General features: G+C 38.0%; 1 protein-coding gene across 3 annotated transcripts in view; it reads left to right on the forward strand.

Annotated features, from left to right (window-relative positions):
• Positions 1 to 27,659, forward strand: part of col6a4a (collagen, type VI, alpha 4a) — an 83,589-nt gene that overhangs the window by 35,132 nt on the left and 20,798 nt on the right. For all 3 annotated transcript variants that reach the window (XM_067600325.1, XM_067600324.1, XM_067600326.1), the window contains 22 exons: positions 731 to 1,351; positions 1,551 to 2,111; positions 3,158 to 3,715; positions 4,291 to 4,866; positions 5,660 to 6,238; positions 6,611 to 6,966; positions 7,678 to 7,756; positions 7,848 to 7,993; positions 10,347 to 10,439; positions 11,935 to 11,988; positions 13,650 to 13,721; positions 13,826 to 13,852; positions 14,025 to 14,069; positions 17,372 to 17,425; positions 18,498 to 18,560; positions 20,544 to 20,609; positions 21,143 to 21,196; positions 22,219 to 22,254; positions 22,355 to 22,417; positions 22,527 to 22,589; positions 26,961 to 27,023; positions 27,162 to 27,224. In XM_067600325.1, the coding sequence (XP_067456426.1) occupies positions 731 to 1,351; positions 1,551 to 2,111; positions 3,158 to 3,715; positions 4,291 to 4,866; positions 5,660 to 6,238; positions 6,611 to 6,966; positions 7,678 to 7,756; positions 7,848 to 7,993; positions 10,347 to 10,439; positions 11,935 to 11,988; positions 13,650 to 13,721; positions 13,826 to 13,852; positions 14,025 to 14,069; positions 17,372 to 17,425; positions 18,498 to 18,560; positions 20,544 to 20,609; positions 21,143 to 21,196; positions 22,219 to 22,254; positions 22,355 to 22,417; positions 22,527 to 22,589; positions 26,961 to 27,023; positions 27,162 to 27,224 (4,292 nt within the window). The remainder of the gene's footprint in view (positions 1 to 730; positions 1,352 to 1,550; positions 2,112 to 3,157; positions 3,716 to 4,290; positions 4,867 to 5,659; positions 6,239 to 6,610; positions 6,967 to 7,677; positions 7,757 to 7,847; positions 7,994 to 10,346; positions 10,440 to 11,934; positions 11,989 to 13,649; positions 13,722 to 13,825; positions 13,853 to 14,024; positions 14,070 to 17,371; positions 17,426 to 18,497; positions 18,561 to 20,543; positions 20,610 to 21,142; positions 21,197 to 22,218; positions 22,255 to 22,354; positions 22,418 to 22,526; positions 22,590 to 26,960; positions 27,024 to 27,161; positions 27,225 to 27,659) is intronic.

A 27,659-nucleotide genomic window follows, 5' to 3' on the forward strand; every position in this document is an offset into this window, starting at 1 on the left:
ACTTTAATATGATCAATATGTTAATTACTAGAAAAAACACTCTACAAGACAGGGTTAATTAAAGTATTATGTTGTCCATGTAAACCCATTTCTTTTGTCTGAAAATATCAGTAAAAATAAAGTTTTAAAAAAAACACAACTTGCAAGAGGAACATAAGTCATAAGGTACATAAGTAAGATCTAGAAGGAAGTGCCAGGCATCAACTGGTGAATAACCTTCCAGTTGTGCTAACAACATCATTCCTCTTTGGTCCAATTGAGTCAACACCAAGGAACTTGTAGAAACTGTCCGACTAAGTGAGAGAAGACAAAAATATTCTGGTACAGTATTCTTTTTTGAGACAGGGACATTGTGAGGCGTCTTAGATGCTGCGTCAGCTGTCTTCCACTATTTCAAATCGCACGAATAATTGTCACAGCCACACTCATCTCATGCCTAGCTCATATTGCTTGGTCTGATCCTGGCATAAGAAAGTAATAGAAAGCTGGGATGAATGGGCTTACAAATTTCTCGATACCTGGAATTCTGTCCCAAAAAAGCTGCCAGGCAATGACAGATGTTACTGTATGACCTCTTCTATCAAGTCTGGTACATATTTAGCATCTGTCAGCAAGAAATTACTCACAGAATTTCATAAATTGTATGAAACAATGAGTACTCCTCATTTCAATCTTGAAAGCTACCTGAATTGGTAAACTGTGACTTAATGATTATACATTCCTTTCACAGATTGCAAAGCAGGCAATCGGGCAGACATCGTGTTCATCGTTGATGAGTCTGGAAGCATTGGAACGGCCAACTTCCAGCTGGTCCGCACTTTCCTGCACTCGATAGTGAGTGGCCTGGACATTGGTGTGAACAAAGTCCAAGTGGGCATTGTAATGTACAATGATATGCCCACAGCACAGTTCTACCTCAACACCTTCAAAAACACGGATGAATTGCTGAAGTTCATCAAAATCCTGCCTTACCGTGGAGGTGGTACGAAGACCGGAGAGGCTCTAAAATTCACTCGGGAGAAGGTTTTCACAGTGGAGAGAGGAAGCAGGAAAAACAAAAACATCCAGCAGGTGGCGGTGGTGATCACAGATGGTGAATCTCAGGACAACGTGAGCGCGCCAGCAGCTGAACTCCGTCGAGCTGGTGTTACTGTTTACGCTGTAGGAATCAAAGTCGCCAACAAGGGCGAACTGGATGAGATTGCATCTGACCCCGCCAAGAAGCATGTGTTTATTGTGGACAGTTTTGCCAAACTGAAACCTCTGCAGCAGAGTCTGCAGAAAAGTCTTTGTCATAATATCTTTCGCCAAACAGTCACAGTCGAAAAAAGAAGATCTGGCATCAAAAAAGGTCTGAACCAGTGCTTTTCTGTAGTTGTCTTAGTTTGCTTTTGTAAAAACAAGAGGTACAGTAAAAAATAAGTTTTAAGTCTGTTAAGTATGTTAATACAGTATTTATTGCATTGGATATTTAGTAAATGAATGTAAAGACCGTCTGCAGCTGATGAATTGGGAAAATAACTCATAATATTTTTGCTTTTTGTTTCCAGGCTGCACACAAACGGATGAAGCAGATATTTTTTTCCTGATTGACCATTCAGGAAGCATTCAACCCTCTGACTTCTATGACATGAAGAAGTTCATCATGGAGTTTCTTCATACCTTCCGTATTGGGCCAGACCATGTCCGTGTGGGGGTTGCAAAATACGCAGATTCAGCAAACGTGGAATTTGATCTGAACACCCACTCAAATGTTCTGGCATTGGAGAGAGCTGTGCAAGATATTAAACAAGTAGGAGGTGGGACTAATACAGGAAGAGCGCTTGAATTCATGAGGCCAATCTTTGACAGAGCGTCGTCCACTCGTGGTCACAAAGTCCGAGAGTACTTGGTGGTCATCACTGATGGAGAATCCTCCGATGAAGTCAAGGCCCCTGCAGAAAGACTGAGAATGCAGGACGTCACTGTCTATGCCATTGGAGTGAAAAACGCAGATGAAAATGAGCTACGAGAGATTGCCGGCGACCCCAAGAGGACTTTCTTTGTCAATAATTTTGATGCCCTGACGCCAATCAAGGATGACATTGTCACAGACATCTGTTCATCAGACAGTAAGGAAAATTGGACTAAAGTTTAAAATGCATGTCAACCATATTATGCATGTGGCAGTTAAAGGATAATTCCATTTTTTTCAACCTGATGTATTTTCCATAAATGTGGCCATTGTGAATCTTTGGGTGATGCTTTTTTGCACTCGTCAGCTCTGTTATAGAGATTTGGGGAAACAAGGACTCACACAAAGTGACATATATGAAGGCAAGGTATCCGAGCCTCCTACAGCTTTCCAAATAAACATGATTCTACATTAATCATTTCAGACATTTGTCTCAGAGTCTGAAAGAAAGTAAACATACAAAATTAACCACCTGAGGCAGCCATCATGGTTACTGCATACGGAACTACATCCGGGGCAACTTGCACATTAGACTGTTTATGTGTGAGTCTTTGGATACCTTGGTGTGTGTTGACGATTGTGAGTGAGAGTTAGCATGACCCACACAGCCACAATGGGAAATATATCAGATTGAAATGTACTAAATGATCCTTTAAGGGCAACACACCAGCATTGTATGATGTCAAAACATAACAAAACATTTTTGTTTAGCCTTTATTGGACAGCTGATTGTAGAGAGAAAACAGGATATGAGGGGCATTAATGTAACAAAGGTCCAGGGGACATTGTGGTTCATGGTCAGCACTTTAACCCCCAACCATTGTTTTCAACATAAGACCACACACGATGGCATCTTGACATATGTTATCACAAACAGACATGTGTTAACTCATCAGGATTCACCACTTCCCCATTTCCTAGCATTGATGCTCCAGGAAAACAGTTATTTTTAGCACATTTGTTCCCCAGCTTGGCACATTCTGGCTACCATACATTGTATAATGCATTCAGTGTATGTTACATCAATTGAAAATTAATTGATGCAATGCATTTGGTGTGGTTTGTGGTTCTGCTGGTATGGATGCCTTTTGGGTCAACTACATTAAGCCCTTGTAGATAGCAGTTGAAAGGGGTCCTAAGGCAAGAAAATTATGAAAAAAAAGAGGAAAGCCACACCAACATGTCTGTGTTCTGTCTCTACAGCTTGCAAAGACATACCAAGCGACCTCCTTTTCTTGATTGACAGTTCTGGGAGCATCGATCCAAACGACTACCAGAAAATGAAAGAATTCATGAAATCTGTGATTAGCAGATCCGACATTGGGAAGAATAAGGTGCACGTTGGTGTCATGCAGTTCAGCAGTGTTCAAAACCTAGTGTTCCGCCTCAACAGATACTACAGCAAAGATGACATGTTGAGAGCCATCGATGATATGAAGCAGATCGGTGGAGGCACGAACACAGGTGAAGCCATCACAGTTTTGTCACCGTATTTCGATAAAGCCGAAGGAGGGCGTCCTGACCAGAGGCAGAGGCTGGTAGTGATAACAGATGGAGAGTCCCAAGACGCGGTCAAAGAGCCCGCTAAAGAACTTAGGGACAAGAGAGTGCAGATCTATGCCATTGGAGTGGTGAACGCCAACACCACCCAGCTGCTGGAGATCAGTGGGTTAAAAGAAAGAGTCTATTCTGAGAGGGACTTTGACGCTCTGAAGGACTTGGAGAGCCAGGTGGCTTTGGAGCTCTGTGATCCAGAGAGAGGTGAGAGTGCTGGAATGTCCCAAAATACAACAGGCATCAAAAACATTTCTGTAATAGAGCATTTGTAAACCGCAGGCTCTCATTCTCTTTTCTTTAACTCTTTGACTAACGTCTTATAAAAGAAAAAAACATGTACATATTATAAGTCTTTTTTAGGACACAGCCTATTATTTTTATTTTATTAATCAAAAACTATATGAAGAATTATAATGGAAATCTGCCTTGGGAATCCTAATTGTTGCTAACTTCCAGGTTACCTACAAAATGACAGCATTGCTGGACAACAGTATTCCACTAAAACTAATTTTAAAGAAACATAAACTTAAAACTTTGGTTCATAAATGTAGCAAATGGAATTCTACTGGCAACAAAACCCAGCTGATTCTTTGGTTTGGTTAGTAGTTTGTTATCTAACAAGACAAGCATTTAAATAAGATTTGAAGTTGTTAGAGTTGATAAGATAGTAAACAAGTGTATAGTTGTCCAAGTGTTACCTTAAGTTACTGATTCATTATGGTGTAAATGCAACTTTCCATCTGACGCCATTTGCTCTTTGTCCTTGTATTTTCAAACAGACTGTGTGAAGACAGAAAAAGCAGACATTATTTTCCTGGTGGACGGCTCCACAAGCATAACACCGGCCAACTTTATAAGCATGCAGAAGTTTATGGAGTCACTGGTGGACGATACCACGGTTGGCAAAGATCTGACTCGCTTTGGGGTCATTCTCTTCTCTGACGACCCCATATCTGTTTTTTCTCTGAATAAGTATGAGTCCAAACAAAACGTTTTAAGGGCAATAAAAGAACTGAAGTCCCCAAATGGAAACACCTATACTGGCAAGGCTCTGCAATACTCGTTACAGTACTTCAATGCGGAACATGGCGGTCGGGCAAAAGACAAGATTCCTCAGATTCTCATGGTGATCACAGATGGTGATGCTACTGACCCTAACAATCTTAAAGGTCCATCCGAAGCACTGCGAAACCATGGGATCAGCGTCTTCAGTATTGGAGTGAAGGGAGCCAACAGGAAACAGCTGGTGACCATGGCTAACGACACATCCAGAGTTTTCTATGTGGACAATTTTGAGGCCCTGGAAACTCTGTACAAGAATATCTCTGATGTCTTCTGTAACTCCACCAAGCCAGGTAACACACAACAGTGTAATCCCACCTTTGTATACAGTAGGTCTACATCTTCAAAGTTAGGATACAAAGATTTACAGCATCACAAAGCTAACCTACAACAAAACTTTTGCTACACATTTAACGGGTCAATTAACCAGCCACAAAATGCTCCATATTCTCTCACTTTAAGTATTTAGCCATGCAAATACTTTTGCCAATAACGGCCATCATCCCAATTTAATCAAGGTGAATGGAAATTCTTTTATGGTGCTCACAGAAGTCAAAAAACATTTAAATTTGAAAAATCCAACAGCAGAATGTCTTTCCAGCCTGACTTTCTTTCTCGCTTCACAAGACCGACTGGAGCAAAGTAAATTTCCAGTTTTCTTTGCAAGACAAAGCAAAATAATGATGTTAATTGCACTTGATTTTTGAAGTGGAAAGCTGTGATTTGAGGGAAAAGAATCTTAAGTAGAGTTGAGGGGGGGGGATTTTGACAAACCGTTCTCTCAAATTAGAAAATTCTAATGTTTCTTCTTTGTGATAAGCAAATATCACCTAGTAATGTCATCCTGCCAATTTATCCATTAGGCTCTTAATATTAGTGTGTTATTCAGATGATGTGAGTGAGGTGATGAATTTATTTGGTGTTGGCATTAAAACCAGACAGGTCAGAGCTAAAAAATTATGTGCATTTGCCAATAGAAGAGTATGGAAAGCATAAATTCAAAGTCGATGGGCTTGAAGGTTACCAAGTTTATGATACCCTTATCTATTATTTATGTGGACAAAATTCCTCTCTTTGTTTTTGCAGTTTGTGAAAAAGAGAAGGCTGACCTGGTCTTCCTACTCGATCAGTCTGGCAGCATCGACCAGAAGGACTACGGCATCATGAAGAATTTCACAATAGAACTGATACAAAGCTTTGAAGTCAGTAAGGATTTAGTGCGTGTTGGACTTGCCCAGTTCAGCAGTACTTTCCAGAATGAGTTTTATCTAGACAGGTTCAACACCGAACAGGAGGTGACTAAGCACATCTTAAATATGCAACAAAGTGGTGGAGGCACCAATATCGGATTTGCCCTGGATTCCATCAGGGAATATTTCACAGCGAACCGAGGCAGTCGTAAGTCTGAAAAGATCTCCCAGAATCTGGTTTTAATCACTGACGGGGAATCACAGGATGATGTGGAGGATGCGGCCGACCGTCTCAGGGCTCTGGGTATCGAGGTGTTTGCCATCGGCATTGGAAACGTCCACCTTCTGGAGCTCTTGCAGATCTGTGGCACTCCACAGAGGGTGTTCACCGTGCAGAACTTTGACAGCTTGAAAGAAATCAAGCGAAAGGTGATCGACACCATCTGCCAATCCAAAGTTCCAGACACTGAACCTGGTGAGTTAAGAAGTATGTCTTTTAGAGCTGCAACGATTAGTCGACTGTCAAAAAATTAATCAGTAACTCTTTTGATAATCTTATAATCTTTCATTATTTTTTAAAGCAAAAACGCTAAATATTCAGTCATTGCAGCTTCTCAGATGTGAGAATTTGAAGCTTTTCTGTGTCACATATGGTAGTAGACTGAATATCTTTGGATTTTGGACTGTTGATATGACAAAATGAGACATTTTAAGATGTTGCCTTGAGCTTTAACAAATTATAATGGACATTTTTTTATGTTTCCTTTTTTCAGATAAACTGATTAGTCGACTAGTTGAGAACATAATTGGCAGATGATTCGATAATGAAAATAACTGTTTTTTGCAGAAAAAGACTGCAGCATCGATATCGCATTCGGATTCGATATCTCTCAAAGAGTTCCCGGTGAGACGCTGGTCAGCAGCCACACCAGGCTCCAGACCTTCCTCCCGGAGATCGTCCATTACGTTTCCTCCGTGCAAGGTATGTGCTGCACTGGCACCACCCCCATCAAGACCAACATTGCTTTCCGAGTGGTGAGCCGTGATGGACGTACCATGGACGACTTCAACTTCGACGGCTACAGCGAGGATGTGGTGGAGAAAGTTATGGCTTTGAATTTGGCACAGCCAACTGTCTTCAACACCAACCTGCTGAGATCCTTTGAGGAGAAGTTCAGGGCCCAGTCCAGAGCTGGTGTGAAGGTGAGTCTTTGACATAACACAATCTTACACACATAAAAAACACTCTTTCACTTTGTTTTGTCGACATCCCAAAGACACGGTTTTGTAAAGGTGACACTTTTCTGAACTCTCGTTGATTTGAGTACTCTTGGTGGTAACCTTGAGTGTTGTTTAACAAATCAGTGGCTTGTTGAGTAAAGACATTACACTGGTCAGTCTGCACAGTTTTGCACTTGCAATAAATAAAGACCAGCACTGAGAAGTGAAAAGAGTCTTTATAGAACTGAAGAAAATTAGAAAATGAGTCCACCTCAAGATAATGTAGAAGATATTACATTCATGAAGGTCTGATTTATAGTCATAGCCTTTAGATACATTCCAAGAAGTCAGGAAAATTGCTCTCAATAGATTTTCATATATTTTCTTTGTAGTTTTTTTAAAATGCTTCTCATTGTGCTCAGTGTTTTCTGATCCCAAACCACAAATCTGACCCCAATGCGGGATTGAACAACCCATGTGCAGGTTGATCAGTATAAGAAGACACTACTGTACCACTATTTGTGTTAATCTGTCACTCTGTCAGGCTTTTATTGGACACATTTTTGTCAGGGTTGGAGTAATGACACTGGAGAAGTGAATGGATGATTCAAAGCAGAAGTTAAAAGTAAAAAGTTTGTTCCATGAACTCTTACATGTTAAACAGTCCAACATTTGACCAACCTCGTCCCTCAGGTGCTTGTGATCTTCTCAGACGGACTCGATGAAGACGTGATGACACTGGAGCAACAATCAGAGCAGCTGCGACAGTCTGGTAAAAACTAAGAAAGGCAGAGGTTTTTTCTGTGCAGATCAATGACACATGAAGGCATGAATCTGTTATCTTTTTTGTGGGTTTTCTGCAGGGGTCAGCGCTCTGCTGATTGTGGCTCTGGATGTAGTGCATGATCCCGCTCAGCTGCAGATGGTGGAGTTTGGTCGAGGGTTCGGCTACAAACTTCCTCTCAGCATCGGCATGCCGAGTGTCGCCAGCACCATCCTCAAACAGATTGTAAGTCATTCATGTCACTGTTGTGTCCATTCACATCAGCTGCAACAGAATTCTGCAGAGAAGTGTTAGCATCGGAGCTATATCTTGATGAACTAGCTGGCTTGGATGCTAACTGTACAAGGAAAAGCCATTGATTTAAGAGAACATACATATTTACTTCATCCACTTTCATTTCACTGCTGACTGCAAACCATATTGCTTCTTGTCTTGTGTGGAGCATTTTATACTCGAACACAGCAGGTTAATCTAAAACTGGATGGTTTCATTCAATCAATCAAACTTTATTTGTGCAGAACTTTTGTGCAGGTCGGTACAAATCAAAGTGCTTTACAGATGACTGACAGACTGATAATAAGAGAGAACAATTGCAAACAGTACAACAATATGAGACTAGTGCACATGATAAATAAAAATAATAATGATAAAAAAATAATGAAACCAATGAAATAGGTTTAAAATTAAAATAAAATAAGAACTAGACACGACAGATAAAAGACAATTTGACACATATAATATGATAGCCTCCATTTTGGGCTCAGTACTGTTGAGACATTTTGATATTGGTCAACTGTACAAATTCATATTTACACGTTGACCAAAGTTGAACTCTGTGAAGCTTTGCACAAACTTACAAAATCTTCACGAATGAATCCACTTATTGCAGCAATTCCACTGAAATAAATTTGAAATTTTGTTGTTGAAAATACAAGAATTAGTCTCTCAACATTATTTAGCTATTTTTTCACGTTTTATGGTGTTAAGCGAGCAGTTTCCCCCTGCGTCCGATCTTTGTGTTGGCAAGGCCTGATATGTTCCATCTCTGCTGGACACACAAATATTAAACTGATATCCATCTTTTCATCAAACTCTGGACAAGCTGACTAACAAGAGGACTATACATATTAATCTGCTCTCTGAAAATGTCAAGGAGTTCTAAACACACTGCTTAAACAACCTGCCAATCAGAAAGGTAGCAGTGTTTTTCAGCTGGATCATTGTCACTTACTGAGCTAATTCAGACGATTATTTTATGCATTTGGCCTCATGGAAGAATATATTTGTATTCTTCAACTAAACTTCTCTTCTCTTTTTTCTTGTGTGGTTTCAGCGTGATGAATGTCACCTGTTCATGTCCATATAAGGCGACCTGTACCGCTCAATTTATGGGCGAGTTTCATTCTAAAAACGAGAAAATTGAATGCCACAATTTTTCTTAAATCACTCATATGTGTTAGAGTTCATCTATTTGTACGGATACAAGTTACATCCAGATACAAAACTTTTTTTTTTTCCTGAGGTAGATATAGATTCCTTGTAATCATGAAAATGAAAATAAATAAATAATAAGAGGTCACCCTCCTCCTAACTTCCTCAGCTGATAAGAATCACAGAAACTAATTCCTTCAGAAATGGTTTTCCTGTCCAGGCATGTCTGTTTGCAGGAATGGGAAAAAAAGAGGGAAAAAAGCCTCAGGGAAGTGTTGGCTAGAGAAAATATGCAAATTACTCACCAAGTCAAAGAATGGCCAAAAAGCAGATTCCAGTAAGCCTGAACGGCTTTCATGGAATTAAACTCTGTGAACATCCACTGAACCTGATTTTTATTTACTGTACCATTACAATGCTCTGATGTTCCATATTATGTAGAACTTGTCATGTTATATTTAGAAAAAAAGTATCCAAAACCTGCAGCATGTGCAGATTGTGACCTTTCTGTAGATGTATTAATTAGGACATTGCAGGAGGTTTTTTTTTGTTTGTTTGTTTGTTTGTTTTTTAAATAAAATATAGTGCCTAAAAAGTCTTTCTAAAGGAATGTTTTCAAGCTACCAAATTAGTCTGTAAATACAGTTTGTTTGGTGGTAAAACAACTATACAATAAACCCCTAAATATGTATTTCATGGATGTTAATGAACAGAAAGAACAGAAAGCTTTTCATTGTATGTTTTCACTGCATCTGCAGCCAGTACAATCTGTAATCTTTTACATTTCTTTTGTTTATTAATTCATTTGCATATTTAAATAACAATTTTAACAAAAGAGTTAATGATTTGATATGTACACACAAATACATTCACATACAGTACCAGTCAAAAGGTTTGGACACACTTTCTCATTCAAGATGTGTCCAAACTTTTGTCTGCTACTGTATATATGAGCACGTTTTTATCTACATACACACAAGTATACATGAAGTAAACAAACCTTGTAGAGGTAGGAAGCTAAATGCTGATACAAAGACGTCCCATAAAGACTCAAGAGAAGATAAACAGAATCACATTAAATAAAAGTAATGAAAAATGTCTCTGTTTGATATTTAATGTTTGTTTGTTTCTCTCTGTCTCTCTGCAGGACACGGTGTCAAACAGGGAGTGTTGCGGCGTCATGTGCAAATGTTCAGGACATGAAGGTATCCGTGGCTCTCGGGGCCCCCTGGGGTTAAAGGTGAGTCATACAAACAAGCCTTGAACTTTCAAACATGATGTCAAGAACATTTGGGAATACGTGTCAAATGCAATAAGAAGTCAGGTCTGTACTGAGAGCGAGCAGACACAAGCAGTGATTTCATAAAGAAAACATCAGGCCTGGTTCAGCAGTTGATATCTCAAAGTAAAACCAGGACACATTTCACATTTCCACTTGCTCCGGGGTCAGTGTTAAAAGTAAACAGTCACAGAGGTTAAAGATGTTTTTCCTCAAGGCTGAGAGGAAGGACTCCATGATGAAAGTATAGCAGCCGGTTATCTTGAGATACAGACCAACTTAAGTCAAAGTTAAGTTAAATCAATGTTTCATGTTTGCAGGTACAGTTTTACAATAATTTTAATGATTATTTTATCGAGATAAAAGACATTTTTCCTCCTCCGATCCTTTTCAGCATCTTGATCACTGATAACATACATGTGTTGATATTCTGACCTTTTTATTTTGAGTGCTAATAACATGTACATTTATTTGTTTTATTGCAATTTTATTTTCCCATGTGGGTACTATTTCAGTTGTATGTTAGTCATAAGCTTTGATCCCTTGCCGTACACAACCATACCTGGGTATTTGTGAGGTTAAGCTAATTTTGGACCCAAAAGCAGGACTCAGACACACAGCTTGGAACAATTCAAATCTAGTTTTATTGAGAAGTTGTAGAGATGGAGGTTTGCAGAGCGGGCAGGCAGAGAGAGCTGAGCTGTCGGCTGGAAAACAAGCTGGCTAGACGCTGGGCGAGCCAGACAGAGCTGACCCATCTGAGATCTGAGGAACAGGAAAACACAGAGTCAAACAGAGTTCAGGCAAACTTAAACTTGGCCGTAACGTAGTACCACGTTGGCGAAATGAACAATCTGGCAAAGACTGGAGTGTAGAGCCGGGATATAAATATACTGCAGGAGCTTGATGCGTGGATGAGTTACAAGTGTGCAGGTTGATCGGCAGCAGAGGGAAACAGAGCACCACGCCCAGACAGACACACACAGACAGACAGAGGGAGAGAACAAGCTGGACCATGACAGTATTTGCAATAGAAATGGTTCTCTGCAATATGATGGTCATTAAAATATTCAAATCGACTTTATCACCCTCAACATGCAGCATCTGTAATCTCCTTGTTGTATTGTATTTCTGTATTTTCCTTTGTTGTTGTTTTAACTGTTGATGTTGTAGAAAAAGAATGAGACAGTTAATGTGATTCTGAGATAGCAACCACGTACAAATTTAGCTGCTGTTCATATGGTTGTGTGAATCAAAAGTTGCTCAAGACTAAAACTGAAAAGTGGATATTTAAATTAGATTCTGCTAGAAATATTTCTTACGTAACGCTTTCAATTTTATTATCATCAAGGAAACTGGTTTTAAAGCTGGATGTCCTTCTTGATTAAGTTTTGACCTGTGAGATTTTCACTCGATTTTTCTGCCACTGAAGCTGTTGTGTGTGTTTTAATTACAGGGTCAGCCTGGACAGAAGGGTCACCCCGGGTTCCCAGGAGAGGAGGGCGTTGCTGTAAGTTCATTTTTATTCATTTTATCAATACTTACATTAAATTTACATTAAATTAAATGTAAAAATTACATTAAATTTAAACTTAAAGATCCTCTCCGGACATGTTGAGAGACTGAAATACTCTTCTTTGACTAAAATGTGTCTGATATGGTGTTCCTTCCAATTACCTGGATAAAAATTCTGAAAACATCATCACTGTAAAGTCCATCCTCAGTGTTTGTACACTGGAGGCTTCAAGTTTCCACATCACACTTGTGTAAGTTGCAAACTGGACCACGACTGGCTCCAAACTAGTTGTGATGTCACAAATCTACCCGTTGGAATAGAACCATGGCACCTACCAGTATCATCCAATCAAGTCGTCTTATATTGACGTCATCTGAGATACGTCATAATTACATAATTACTACGGCAGCTAGACTGTAACTCAGAGGTGACGTCCACCTTACCAATGGATGATAACGTCCTTGTGAACCTACTAGCAGGCGTAGCAGACTCCTTCTAACCCATAATTATGTTGATAACTACTATACTACCACTACTGATAACGCCCATTAAGTTGAGTGATAACATTTATTTGGATTTAAGGTAAGCACAGAGAAAATTCACCAACAATCAAACAGCAAATAGAGTTAATAAAAACAATTACAAGACTAATAAAAATGCCACATAGTAAAACTTTAAGATCCCTAAGAAGAATCCATCTGGAAGGCAGTTTGCGGTCGGTTTAATTTAAAGGTTTTAGTGTAGTTTTTAGGTCATGTTTCTGTCGTTACGAGATTTAAATTAGAGAAGAGATTTGAGGCAGTTTGGAAGCTTTAACAGAGATGATAATAGATGATTAATCCATCCGGTTTTGTGATACAGAGAGTGATGAGGAGAACTACATTTGTCATCAGTGATACAGCATCAGACACTCTGATTAACAGGATTTAAGTATTTTAAATGATTGACTGAGAAAATAATTGGTGGTAGAGTTGCAACAATTAGTTGCTCTTCACAAAATTAATCAGCAATAATTTTGAGAATCGATTACTCATTTAAGTCTTTTTTCAAGCAAAAAGGCCACATTTTTGATGGTTTTTGGTTTTCAAATGGGAGAATTAGCTGCTTTGCTTGGACAAAACAAGACATCACCTTGAGCGCCAGTTAATTTTTCACAAACATTCAGACTTTTTTTTTGTTTTTTACTGTTTTCTGACTTTTTTATAGACAAAACAACCAATGATTCATAAAAAAAGAGAGAAAAAATTGGCAGACAAATTGATAATAAAAATAATCATTAGTTACAGCCCTACAAGTTCAACTGAAACTTTACCAACCCTGAGGGGGACTTTGTCTTGCAGCCAGGTAAAACAGAGACTGAGGCACACAGACTAAAATACATAAAACATGTATACATCAAGTGACAACATTAAACCTTAGAGCCTTAATTGCTGGATTATCCAAAAAATAAAAATAATCATAAATAGCTGCAGCCCTAAAATCTTCACTGAGGCTTTCAATGTGTGTAAATGACCCAAATCCTGTTTTAAAAAATGTAAACTGTAAAACAGAGGGTCGAATGAATCAGTGTTTGTTACAGTGATGATATATTACAGCTGGATCAACATCTCTTCTACTGCTGGACTCTCATGTGTCTCTTTGTGTATGTGTTGCAGGGCGAGCGTGGGGGTCCCGGACCCAGTGGACCTCAAGGTGTCCAGGGTTGTTCTGGACTCAGAGGAATGAAGGTACAGTAATACTTTAGATTGTGATGTTAATAGTGAGTAGTATTTTAACTTGACAGAAGAATTCATGATGTGTGTGTAAATCAAACTGCGTTGTGTGTCTGCAGGGAAACCGAGGCCTTCGGGGAAACAGGGTGAGTGACTCAGACTGGCTGAACTTTAACATCAATTAAGTGAGGAAGTAATGTGATGTGTTGTATGTACTGAGGAATGTTTGAATAAACATTAAAGCACAAATAGAGTCTCATTGGAAAACACACAGAAAAGAAAAATCAGCTGTGACCCAGTTCTGTTCCTACGTTGCAGGGCGAGGATGGAGAAGACGGACTGGACGGAGTCGATGGGCAACAGGTATGACAATATGACGATATATACATACAGTATATGATGATGATACACTGCTCTCCACTAATAATGCTGTGTTCATGTCATATCAGCATTGTTGTTATTACGAGATTGCGACTTGTAGATAGAATTCACACCAACTTACCAATGGTGGAAAGTAACTAAGTACATTTACTCAAGTACAATGCTGAGGTACTTGTACTTTACTTGAGTATTTCCATGTGATGCTACTTTCTACATTTCAGAGGGAAATATTGTACTTTCTACTCCACTACATTTATTTGACAGCTTTAGTTACTTTTTAGATGAAGATTTGACACAATGGATAATATAACAAGCTTTTAAAATACAACACATTGTTCTAGATGAAACCAGTGGTTTCCAACCTTTTTGTCTTTTGACGTCTTACAAAAAGTAGTGTGTAGTCGGGGTCACATTTCACATGTCTATGAGTTGTTAACAGCTCCACCAAATAGTGATTTTTCCCTCTAAACTTCTCACATGCTTTCATTTCAATAAATGTTCAAATGATCCAATACTTCAGCAAAAATCAAAGATTAGAGAAAAAGTCCAAAAACTGAAAACAGATTTGTGTATCAGAAGTTTGTTTTTTCTTCTTTCCTCTCCCATTAATCATCTCACGACCCCGCAGATTTATCTGCTGACCCTTTGGAGGGACCCGACCCCTAGGTTGGGAACCACTGGACTAAACTAGCTAACTGTATATAAAGTAGTGTAAACTAGCTCCACCTCCAGCAGCTACAACAGTAACATGCTGCTCTAACACTGATGCTTCACTATTAATAATCTAATGATGTCATATATAATAATATATCAGTCAGAGGGACCAAACCACTACTTTTACTGCAATACGTAAACTACATCAAGCTCATAATACTTATGTACTTTTACTGCAATACTTTAACTACATCAAGCTCATAATACTGATGTTCTTTCACTGTAGTAGGATTTTTCATGCAGGACTTTTACTTCTAATGGAGTATTTTGACATTGGTGTATTGGTGCTTTTACTACAGTAAAGGATTTCTTCCACCTCTGTAACTTACAAGTCATGATTATGACTGGAAAACTCTGATATACTGTATCAGACTTGGTGCCTCTTAATACAGAAGTGCTGGAAAATCATGAAAACAGGGCCGCCTCATGTCAGACAGAGTCTGTCATTCAGTGTGTTTCCACCCACATTTTCTGAATATGGTGTAATACTGTCAGTGCACAGTATTTTTAACCCACACTCAAGCAACTCTATAATCATACAATTGTCCTGAGTTGTCTGACGTGAATACTCACAAGTTGTAAACAATCTTTTCTGTCTCTGTCATCCATCCCATATGACAAGAACGTGGGACAAAAGCAGAGTAGGGATTTCACATAACTTCATCTTCAGTACTTCCAAGGTGCATAGAGAAGGAAAAGAGTCTGAAAAGGTCAAAACTCCAGTAACACTTGTAGTATAAAGAACATTATTGTGAGACCGAGGCTGACCCAGGCGCCATAAGCTGGACTTTATTGTGAATTTCTGTATTTTACCTATTTATGTGCTGCCCATAGGCTGTCAGAAAAGAGAGCAGTGATGCAACATTAGCAGGCTGAGGTGGACAAAACCCAGTAGAGTGAAGAAAGACAGACAGAGAACTTTATTAATCCCAAACAGAAGTTACAGTGTTACACCAGCCAAAGTCGAGATGAAATGAAAAATGCCTTTTTAACCCTTTGAGATCACATCCCTGGTCATATTGTGCATCTATTCAACAATATTTGCCAAAAAAATACAAACACATCAATTTCTTTGTATTCTTATATCAAAATCCAATCATGTTTTCTTCCAGTAAAACAAAAATATGACATGCGCTTATGTAGGCGTGGACCAACCAATTTCAACCAATAATATCATGACATCTACCCATCAATCAATCCTCAACTTTTAGCAACACAACGTTACGTCCTGCCTGTCTGTCCTGTTTCACTCAGAAATACGTCGCCATACGGAAGTTAGATACTCTCACTAGATGCTGTTTCATCTGGACTTTAACGTAAATCACAAAAACAAAAAGAATTAGGTAAAAAAACAAATACAATTAGACTTGCAGGCAAGTATAATATGGTCCAAGCACCCCAACGCAATTCAGACCTAGAGCCTTACTGACCCAGAGCATCGAGGAGCGCAGAGCATTAACCAATGAGGCTTTAACAGGTGGTTTAACACATTGTATGTTAAGCATATTAATATGACCTCAGACAGTTCACGTTGCCAGAAAATGAACCAGTCTTGGACCACCAAGGTCATGAATTCACACAGTATCTGACATGTAACCACAGAGTATCTGGCATGTAACCACACAGTATCTGGCACATAACCATACAGTATCTTGCATGTAACCATAGAGTATCTGGCATGTAACCACAGAATATCTGGCATGTAACCATATAGTATCTGGCATGTAACCACACAGTATCTGGCACATAACCACAGAGTATCTGGCATGTAACCACACAGTATCTGGCGCATAACCATACAGTATCTCGCATGTAACCATAGAGTATCTGGCATGTAACCACACAGTATCTGGCACATAACCATATAGTATCTGGCATGTAACCATATAGTATCTGGCATGTAACCACACAGTATCTGGCACATAACCACAGAGTATCTTGCATATAACCACAGAGTATCTGGCACATAACCATACAGTATCTGGCATGTAACTGTACAGTATCTGGCATGTAACCACACAGTATCTGGCACATAACCATATAGTATCTGGCATGTAACCACACAATATCTGGCAGGTAACCTCAGAGTATCTGGCATGTCATCTGGACAACTATCCACTAGCTCACAGATAACACTGAACGCAGAGGAGTCAGAGGTGGAAAACCCAACAGAAGAAAGTCAGACCGACAGATGCATTAAAATATGCCCAGATCAGCCCAATAACCATTATTAGGATTACTGTGTTATTTTGAAATCGTGAGAGTTGAAGTGCCCTTTTTATTGAAAACTTTATATAACAAGGACTCTCTCCACTTTATTTTTGCCCTGTGGTCACAGAAGAGCAGCGTTTTAGTGGCCACAGTCCTCACCTGCCTGCGAAAGAGATGCTCCTCTTAAGGCAAACAAACTAATAAGACCAGATGAAGCAGCCTGATGATGTGAAGACACTGAATGTTTCTGTTTTTTTTTTTCATTATGGAGGAAATGAGCGGGTGTGTTCAGGAAACGAGCTGATCGGGGGGGTTTTCGGGCTCTCAGTGCTGAGCTGTTTCTGGTTTTGTGTTTGCAGGGAGTGACGGGACGGGACGGAGGTCGAGGAGAGAGAGGACATCAAGGAAACCCAGTAAAATACTTCATATTTTCTCTTCTATGAAACTCAGATCATTGTCTGTCTGTCATCATATTCATCAAACCAGAAAACCCTCCACTCACTAAATTTCACACAACATTGTACAACTCAAACTTACTGTATTTTTCCCATTTTATCATGAATATTGACAAAGATGCTTTTCTACCAAAGCTTGAATTATTAAACACAATGAAATAAACATAATTCAAAATCAAAGTAAAAGCCAACTAGCTAAACATATTATCAACAGTATTAATGCTAATACTTAGCATGTTAGCATTTACATGTAATTTATGATTAAATTTATAATGTCCTCATGAAAAAGATAAAAAATTGAATTGGAGAATTTCATAGAAATACTGAATATTTCATAGTACTTTTTATATTGTTACTATAACGTTTATTAAAAAAGTCATGATTCATATGAATAACTAATTAACATTTACATAACAACAAGCTATTTTACTTAGTTTTTAAATATTCTTATTAATATTTGCCATCTTCATATTGCTACTACTATTGAAAAGTTCACATTTTAAATACAAAATAACTTAATGACTTACATTTATTTATAATTTAGGGGCATTTGAATCTGCAATTTGTTCATGACAGAAAATAAAACATTGATAGATCAATAAATAAACATATGATTTGATTAATTTACCTTAAATCTTTATACTTTCTATGATAAATTACTTTTTTATATTTATGAATATTATTGATATTTACAGTATTTAGCAGATACTACAGAGCCTGCAGTCTTGAAAGAATAAAAACGTTTTTCATGTAAATTATTAACAAATCAAATGCATTACTATCATTTTGTCTTCTTTTGTTTTTCCTCTTTTTATTATTTTGTGTTTATTTGTTTATTTAGTCACACAGGCAGGTAGGTCTCTGTCAGAAGAATATGAGAACAAACTGTCTTGCTTTAGTTCAGTGGAATTCCCCTTTAGCTGTCACACCCTCCAGATGAGGCATCACAGAGTGATGTCGGAGTGAAGCTCGGAGGTGTTGACCTCTGACCTCCGGCTGGTTGATTAACGGGTTGAACTGTCGTCCTCAGGGTATCCCAGGTATCAGAGGAGAGGCGGGACCGAAAGGAGAGCGAGGACTGAGAGGAGATCCGGTGAGTTTCAGTGTTTTCTCTCTCTGGATGAGTGGATTTAAAATCTATTTGTGGCAAATATGCTGTTTGCAAAATTACATATCAAATAACTGTTTTTCTGTGCAATGACCTGTGTTCCACTGACATCACCGATGCCTTAAGCTGCTTTAAGTTTCATGCTCCTAAATGTTGGAATAGTCTCCCTGAGTTTACTCTAAGATGTGCTCAGTCTCTCATTTCTTTAACATTTCTTTTCTCTGTTTCCTTTCAAAAATATGTAATACATCCTTTGTAACTGAATAATGTAGATGTGCGTCTCCCTGTCTGCTTGTTGCAAATGGTTGTTATCATTGATACTATTTTCATTATTACTGTTAATATCGTGATCCCTATTATTATTATTTTATTTTCTCTCTCTCTCTTCTTCTGTTTTCTTTCTAATATCCATGTAAAGAACATTGTGTTTTCCCCTCAGTATGAAATATACTATATAAATAAAACTTGCCTTGCCTAAGTTCTGCCTGACAGGACGAATTCAGGGGAAATAAAGTCTCATGTGCAACAATGTCAGCACAGAGAAGTTGTTTTACTGAGATCAAGGATTCATTTTGTTTAACTTGGACTCATAACATCAGTCCTGAATTGGATTATTTTGAACAGATGTGAAAGTAATTTGTGCATAAATATTACAGAGATTGCAGAAAACTGTCAAACTCTCACAGTCAAATGCAGAATTGAACTTATTAAATTGTTATTAATAAATTTAATTTAATAAGGTTAAATTTGCTGTCATTTCTCTGGTCACAGGATTACAATCTCCTGGAAGGACAGAGTGGTGATTTTCTCTGTGAATAAAATGTGAATGTTATTTAACTTGGAGCTCTCAGATTTTAGTTGTTTCTATTACATGAACGCAACATAATAGTTCTGGTCAAGATTCTGACGGCTTCACCATCCAACGCTTTCTCCTAGAAATTACATGCATATATTACTAAATTATTTTCCCAATTATGCTTCGTTTGCATATGTAATAGCTTTGTAACAGATCTTTTTGAATGAAATGTACATTTATGTACTGCATTAAGTCACAGGAAGGAGGTCAGGGTGGATGGTGGATGTTGACATCAGAGAGAGAGGTTCACATCCTGAGTCCTGTGTGCGTGTTTTAGTTTTAGACCACAAAAGCACTTCAGGTTCAGCTCAGTGAAAGATATTGCAGATTTGTTTAAATGTTAATAAACACGTGTATTAAACAGAGACCAGGATCTGTCTCTAACCTTAACCGAGTGCTGCCAGAGTCTGAACACAACCATGAGAATGTTTAATAAAGCTGTAGTTACTATGAGCAGATATTTTACAGCAAGATTTGATATTTTGACAGAAAACAAATGAAATAAATTGTCTATGAACATTTCATTAATACGTTCAGATATGTTATTAACAACTTTTTCTCATTATGTTGACCGTAAAGGTAATCTGAGCAGCAGTAGCAGTTTATAAATGTCATTTCTAGGAGACGGTGTGTGAGACCGATCAAACAGGGACTCAGTAACTTTTTTTCAGATCTCCACTACATTTATAAATAATGAGTTGACCTCTTAACAAAGCCGAGCAAATTGAAAGAGGTGTTACATCATAAAATCCCCAAATCTCAATAAAACGTTGGGTCTTGTTATTTGCATTAGAGAAACAGGACTACTGTGCTGACTGGTACTTCAGGATGAATCTGAGAGCCTCCCATTGACTTCCCAGTAAAAAAAAATCTGTATGTTTGGAGAGAAGAGAGTGAGAGTCAGCTTGTTATGGTTAAAAACTCAAGACCATACTGGGATGAAAATTCAGATTAAAATCTTAAACATGCATTCAGCATCCTCAGCCAAATCTAAAGTCACTGAAAGCAGTGTAGCTGGAACACAGCTGGAACAGCTGGAGGCTCCACTTCAGGGAACATGATGTTGAGTTTATCTTCAAGTTAACACTTTGGCTTTGTGTTTTGTCTGACAGGGTGAACCAGGTACTGATAACACCGTCCCAGGAGCCAAAGGAGAGCGGGGGAACCCAGGTTTACCGGTAAGAAACATCTCAAACTGCATGTGTGTTTTCAGATTGATGCATTTATATTTTATATTCATGTTTTGTCATTTGGCAGACGATTTTATCCAAATTGTCACATAGCTGACCAGTTACAAGTGAAATGACAAACAACACTATGAAGATGCAATGAAGAGCAACAGCAGTAATATGAGACGGTCAGCTGACTGTCTGTTGGAGCATATCAGGCATCGTTGGAGGTTAAGCTTTGTGCAAGTTATTTGATAAATTTGTGGTTTTGGATCAACTTTTGATTAAGTCCAGAAACTAGAGTGCAGTGTTTTGTTAATGTTTGCAGCAACTTTTTCTGTTTTTATTGACAGGAAACATCTTAAAAATGCCAATTTAATAGATTATTGTGGGGAAAACTAGTTGCCAAGTTTGTGATTCTTACACTGAAAATGATTCCCTGTTTACAAATATTTAAGTGTGTCATAAACCCTGAAACTTCTCTGGTCAGATCAGTTCTTCCCGTATCGCTCTGCTGAAAGTCGATGTGTTTAAATCTACAGGGACAACCTGGACCGGACGGGCTGAGAGCTGAGGATGGAATCACTGGAAACCCGGTAAGATTTTTTTACCTTCATTCTTACCTTCAGTGAAACAGGAAGTAGCTGAAACCTGCTTTAAATGGTTCTAGATGACGTCACAGCTGTGGGGGCGAATTTGAATTTGTATATTCTAATGTATAATTGTACATATTAGAGATGAAAAATCTTTGTAATCTTCAATTTATTGCTTTTTACAAACTGATGTAAAAGGAAAACTTTAACAGCATTTTTTAAAGCAGCGCTTACAGGCTGTTTAACAGTCACTCCACTGACTTAACTTCATCTAGAGTTTTGTTACTGTCACAGTAACAAACCATATCTTTAAGATTAAAATGGTGAGTAACATCAGTTGCATTGAAAAAGACAGAATTTAAATCAAATCAAATGTTATTATAATTTTATTGTAATTTCAAAATGTATAGATGTTTTATCATCATGTATTTACATTCACATATTTGGAGAATCACTGGATAGATTTTATGTAAAATTTTGACCTCGTTAGAAATACACAACTTATTATGCAAAGATCTTCTCCAGTTTATTTCTGCAAAAATGTGAGTGAATATTAAGAGATTAACAGTCGGTGCCATTAAAGCGTTGCAGAAGAAGAAGACACAACGAGATGACGTCATTAAAAGAGCGACAGTCAAAACTCAAACGATGGAAAACATGATGGAAATATGACTTTTGTGTTTGTTTCATGTATTGATGTGAGGAAGGTTACAGTCTCCTCATCATCATCGCTCCACACAGATCTGATGTTTTCAGCTCTTCAATGACGTTTAAGTCACATGATTCATTTATTCACTCGGTCTGTTTACATTTGCTTTTGATCCACACAGCTACTGTTACACGTCAGACAACAACAAACATATTTTAAAGATATTTCGAGAGTTTTTTTGATTTTTTGACGTTTCCAGGTGGATGGAAATGCACCTAGTATGCACAATATCCCAGCCTCAGAGAATAATGTCATCACATATATCTAATTATTCTTCAAACATTTTGTGTGACGCTGCTGTTTTTCTGCTTTTCAGGGTCCAGAGGGAAGAAGAGGGCCACTGGGTGAGAAGGTACGAGTGGAAAACAAACAACACTCAGTGCTGTTAATGCTGGTTTACATCACTTCTAAACAACACCCTTTTTGAACACTGTGTGTGTGTGTTTCTGCAGGGTGCACCTGGACAGCCTGGAGATCCAGGACTCGCAGGTAGTGCAGGTGCTTCAGGTCAGCAGGTGAGTGATCAGACCAACATGAAGTAAACATGAAGTCGTTCTGTCCTCATAGTGACATTAATAACGTACACGTGCCACTGTGTTAAACTTGTCCTTGTTGTCTCTGCAGGGTCCCAGAGGGGTCAGAGGTCAACCGGGACCAAGAGGAATCATTGGTCTTCCTGGACCTCAGGTCAGTACATCACCTCAACACTGACTCTACTTCACCAACATCTGACCCAAGACCAGCCAATATGTTCACATCAGGAATCTAAAGAAATGTCCTGAATTTCATCAGATTTTACAGTTTTTCTTCTAAACTTCTACAAACACATAGTCGTAAGTCATAAAAAAAAACAGGAACATCATCCAAAATTTGATTTGTATTCTCACCGTAAAACAGCAGTATCCTGCCCCCATCCCCTCAACCACTCTACTTAACAAGCGTTTGCTAATTCCGCGGTTGTCATGTGACGGTTTCATCACTGTAAGTCACAAATCATGGAGACTGACAGTCTGATGTCACCACAGCTGTCACCTGACTTCTAGGACTCATCTGTTGTCTGGTTCCAGTTTACTTTTATCTACTAAAAGTGATTTAAATACTGTCTTATCAGGTTTGTGAAGTGGACAGCGAGCGGGAACGTACAGAAATCACATCTAATATCACACAGAATATGCGTTACAGGTTCTGATTGTAGCTATTTCAGTCGTTGAGGCTCATCCATGTGGTGTGTAGATCTGACCCACCCTCCAGTTATCTTTATTTATGAGTCCTGCATGGAGCTCGTTAAGTTACTCAATCATGTGGAGGCAGAAATAACCTCTCACAGCTGATTCCTGCCATAATTCCTTCCACAGAGACACACAGACAGGTGAGCTGCATGTAAGGGTCATAAAACCTTCACGAGTAAAAAAACCAATGAGTACTTAATCAAACCACCTGTTCAACAAGCATAAACATGTAGAAAAGCAGGTATTTTCAACTGCTTATTGTTATGAACAAGCTGAAACCAAAGCTGTCCGTATGTCACCTAACTGTTTAACTTAGTTTAGCTTAGCTAACCCTAACGCTAACCCACTAACTGGTCAAATTCTTGTAAATTCAGCTACTACTACTTCTACATGCTGCTCTAGTAACAATATTTAGTGATATCTAAAGCTGCAGTGCAGGACTTTTGTCTCCCCCTTCTGGCAGTGAGAGTAATTACAAAAACACTGTCGACTTGTGCTTACATCATAGGCTCCGCGGTAGCCTACTTCGTCACTACTGTTGTGGCTTTAAAATGGTGGATAAATAGTTCTGAGCGTCATACAACCCCCTGCAGAATGACTCGTTTGATGAATTTGATGAATTTAGTCTGATAACATTTGGGAAGTCTAAGAGCCGCAAGGTTAAATGATTTTATCCCCATTCAAGTTAGCAGAGAGCTAACCAGAAGTTAGCCGCTTGGATGGCGGAGGTCTGTGGTACGCATGCTCAGTATGATTCATCCGGCCAGCACAGGAATGTCAAACCCGACACCAGATTAAAAACTCTGAATACTGTGAAATACAGAGAGATTTATCTGGTGGTTAAAGGTTTGATCGGCATTAAGTGAACTCATTTGGCACAGACATTCATTTATATATAAAAGTTCTGCACTGCAAGTTTAAGAAATCAATCAGTTTAATCTAATCAATTCTAATCATGTTCTAAATTTATTCTTTTTAAAAATAATAATTAAAAAAACAAAGCATTTTTTTAGTAATGAAAAAGAACCAATAAGAGAATCAATAAAGAATCAAACAGATAGAAGTCAAAATTCTAACGATACCCGTCTCTACAGTATAGGAGAGAAAATCACTGTTCAAATCCCTTTAATATATAATAGCCTTGTTGTTATTTTGTGATTATTGTTTTTCATGGCGTGCAGTGTGAACCCCCGAACCCTCCCACCAAACAACCCCCTCCCTGCAACCACAGCCCTCCAGAAGCCCTGGAAAAACCCTGGATGTCAGAGAGAAAGATTTAACCATAATGAAAAATAATATAAGTAGATGTTTTTGAGATGATTTAAAGAGGTTTGTCTGTCATGAAACTCTTGAGTTGTGTCGCCCCAAATCAACAAACTGAAAGAAGCACAGAATCTCAGATGAGGTTTAAAAATGCCTTACAGCATTTAAACAGAGCAGCACATTACCTACAAGTTATGATACATTTATTTTCCGTATCATATGTCGATTTTAAATATTCATTTCATCCACAGATTTGTATCAGTGTAAAAAAAAGTTAAATCCAGTCCAAGTCCAGTTTCAGACAAGATATAACAAGAAATACATATTCAATGAAAGAAAACTTCTGGAGAGTCAGGCTGTTTATGAACGTACGTCCTCGACATGGTGTCTTCTGTGTAACAATGACAAGGTTCAGGATTTATCTGTTTTCAGAGGCTTGAAGTTAAAAAGGTAAAGTTTTGTTAAAATCTTAAGGGTTCGTCCTCAGGAGAGCAGCAATGGGATCATAAAAAAGTCACAAACTGCCAATTAGACTTTGAATTTGATTTCTTACATGTAAGTGGAAACTTTGGCCTGATGGTGGCGCTAGAAGAAAAGTCAGGGGGTCACCATAGCTGTTGGGATTCATCCTCTGGGCAACATGAACTTTAACAGGACATTTCTGATCTGGTCTTTAGCTGTTGGGATGTTTTGCTCTTTAACTGAGTGTTGGACAGACAAACTAAACAAACTCGGTAAGTGAAGAAATGCTCCATTTACAGTAACTGAACAATGAAACCCCCCACACAGAATCAGTGGTCTGATTGGAAAAAAAACAGCTAATCAAAAGTAATCACAATAATTCACAGTTTCAACCCAGCATTTCTTCAGCTTATCGCTACATTTCTGTTCATGTTTTACTGCCCAAAAAGCTACAATAAACAGATTTCTTTCAGTTTGTGGCAATGTGATCTCATATTCAATCTGTGAGTAATTATAGTGCTGCTGACTGCACAGAGCCAACAGCATAATTTATGAGCAGAAAAAGTGAACTTTACAGGGTCATTATTCATGAAAATACAGTGAGATTCAATCACCAGCTTAGATTTTACTTTTTTTTATAATAATGTGCTTTAATTTAAAAGTTCAAATGTTTGCTTTACATATCTGTCAGTAATAACAAATGAAGCCTAGATGCTCATAAATCATGTAGCATGTAATTTAGCTCCATGACTGCACTACAGTAGAAAAAGCTGAAAATAATGAGCCGATATGACATGAATGTAACATATATTCAATCAGCTAAAATATGCTAAACTATCAGTGTCATTGGAATGCCTTCATCTAGAGATTCACTAATAATGGAGTTATTAGTGTGTTTGTAAACTTTTAATGATTTACTGGTAAAACTTTACTTTAAAACTTCCTATTTAAATGGTTTATAACACATTATAATGCCGTTGTTAGCAGATATGTGTTTATTATACCAATATGTAATAAGCAGAAGTGTTTGCTGTTATATATACAGATAATTAATATAGTAACACACAGCTGTAATAATATAAAATATGTCTTCATAGGAGACGTTATAATTGTTGACAAAAACTGTGCAATAATAGACACTTAAAATGTCCTTATATCTGCTTGTGACTTAAGGTCTCACTAGTTAATAATTAACTCTTCGTTTACAAGCACACGAATAACTTATAAATAACTTATTACTAACAAGTCCGGCTGTCAGTTTAAAGGTGACCTCTGTTGATTTTCCACTTCAGCGCTTGTTTCCAGGTGTTCATTGTCTAAAAAGTAGTATAAAGTCTGTATCCAGGAGGAGCTGTCCATGGTTGAGTTGCATTATGGGTAATGTAGGCACCAGGTTTTGACAAAGAAGAAGGATGTGCATCAATTTTCATCCTTTTTTTAAAAAAAAAACACATTTCCATCATGAGTCCAACTGTGTTATAGGAGTAAAAGAGCACTCTTAGGTTATCTGTAGTTTAATATCCTTTGAGCACTTATTTAGAAAAGTGGTGAAACTGAATCTTTTTGTTGAGGTGTACTAGCATGCAGTTTAACTGCACAGTGTCTTTTGTCCAGAGACTTCAGATGAAAAACAACTTTCTTGCCAACTCTAGTACATTGACAGACATGTTTATGAATATGCATTATCCCTGCTAAATAAACATAAATAAATAAAAGTATACATGACGTGAGTAGAGCTGCAACAATAAGACAATTGACAGAAAATTAATAGCCAGCGTTTTGATAATCAATTAATTGTTTTGAGGAATTTTTTAAGAAAAAAAAAATATTCTCTGATTCCAGCTTCTCAACTGTGAATATTTTCTGGTTTCTTTAGTTGTCTATGACAGTAAACTGAATATCTTTGGGTTGTCAACTGTTGATCAGAAAAAAACAGGATCTTTGAGGACGTTATCTTGACTTTGAGAAACTCTGGGAGACATTTTTTCACCACTTCCTGACATTTTAAAGACCAAACAATGAATCAATAATGAAAATAATCATTAGTTTCAGCCCTAGGTGTGACAGCGATGAACACGGTAACAGTGTTCTGGTTTTCCTGCAGGGTGGACCTGGAACAGTTGGAAACCCGGGAACAGGCGGACGCCGTGGCCCGAACGGACAGAAGGTGAATGACATCAGTATCATCTGAGACACTTCCTGATCAACAGAGCATTCAATTTATATCTCCAGAAAATATTAAAGCTGCACTAATCAATATTTTTACTCCAACTGGATGATCGTGTTGCTCTGTTTGTCGTTAAAGGGTCAACAAGGAGAGCCAGGTGTGAAGGGTGCTCCTGGATCGCGGGGACCCATAGGAATGCCGGTAAGACATAAACATCAGCTGTGTTTGTATCAAGGGTGGAAGAAGTATTCAGATACTTAACTGAAGTAAAAGTACAGTAGTAATACCATATTATGAAATACTAAATTACATGTAAAAGTCCTGAATTCTTAATTAAAGCCCTGTAGAGTTTCTGTTTATATATAGTTTGTTTATATGTGCTGAAAATATTTCCTTCATTAAACATTTGCAGAACCAGTTTGCAAAAATATTTGTTCATTGTTTACAAACATTTTTGGATCAGTGGAAAAAACATAAAACCACAGAAATGTGTCCGTCTGCATTTTCGTCCTCACGCACGATACAAATAAAATGTTTCAACCTCCTTGTTAAAACATTTCACTACTATTAGTCGTGAAACTCGTCAAGGTACCTTTAAACAAAAGTATAGAAATAAATAAGCAAAATGTACCTAAA

The sequence above is a fragment of the Thunnus thynnus genome, chromosome 10 (assembly GCF_963924715.1).
Source record: "Thunnus thynnus chromosome 10, fThuThy2.1, whole genome shotgun sequence".
Lineage (NCBI taxonomy): Eukaryota > Metazoa > Chordata > Actinopteri > Scombriformes > Scombridae > Thunnus > Thunnus thynnus.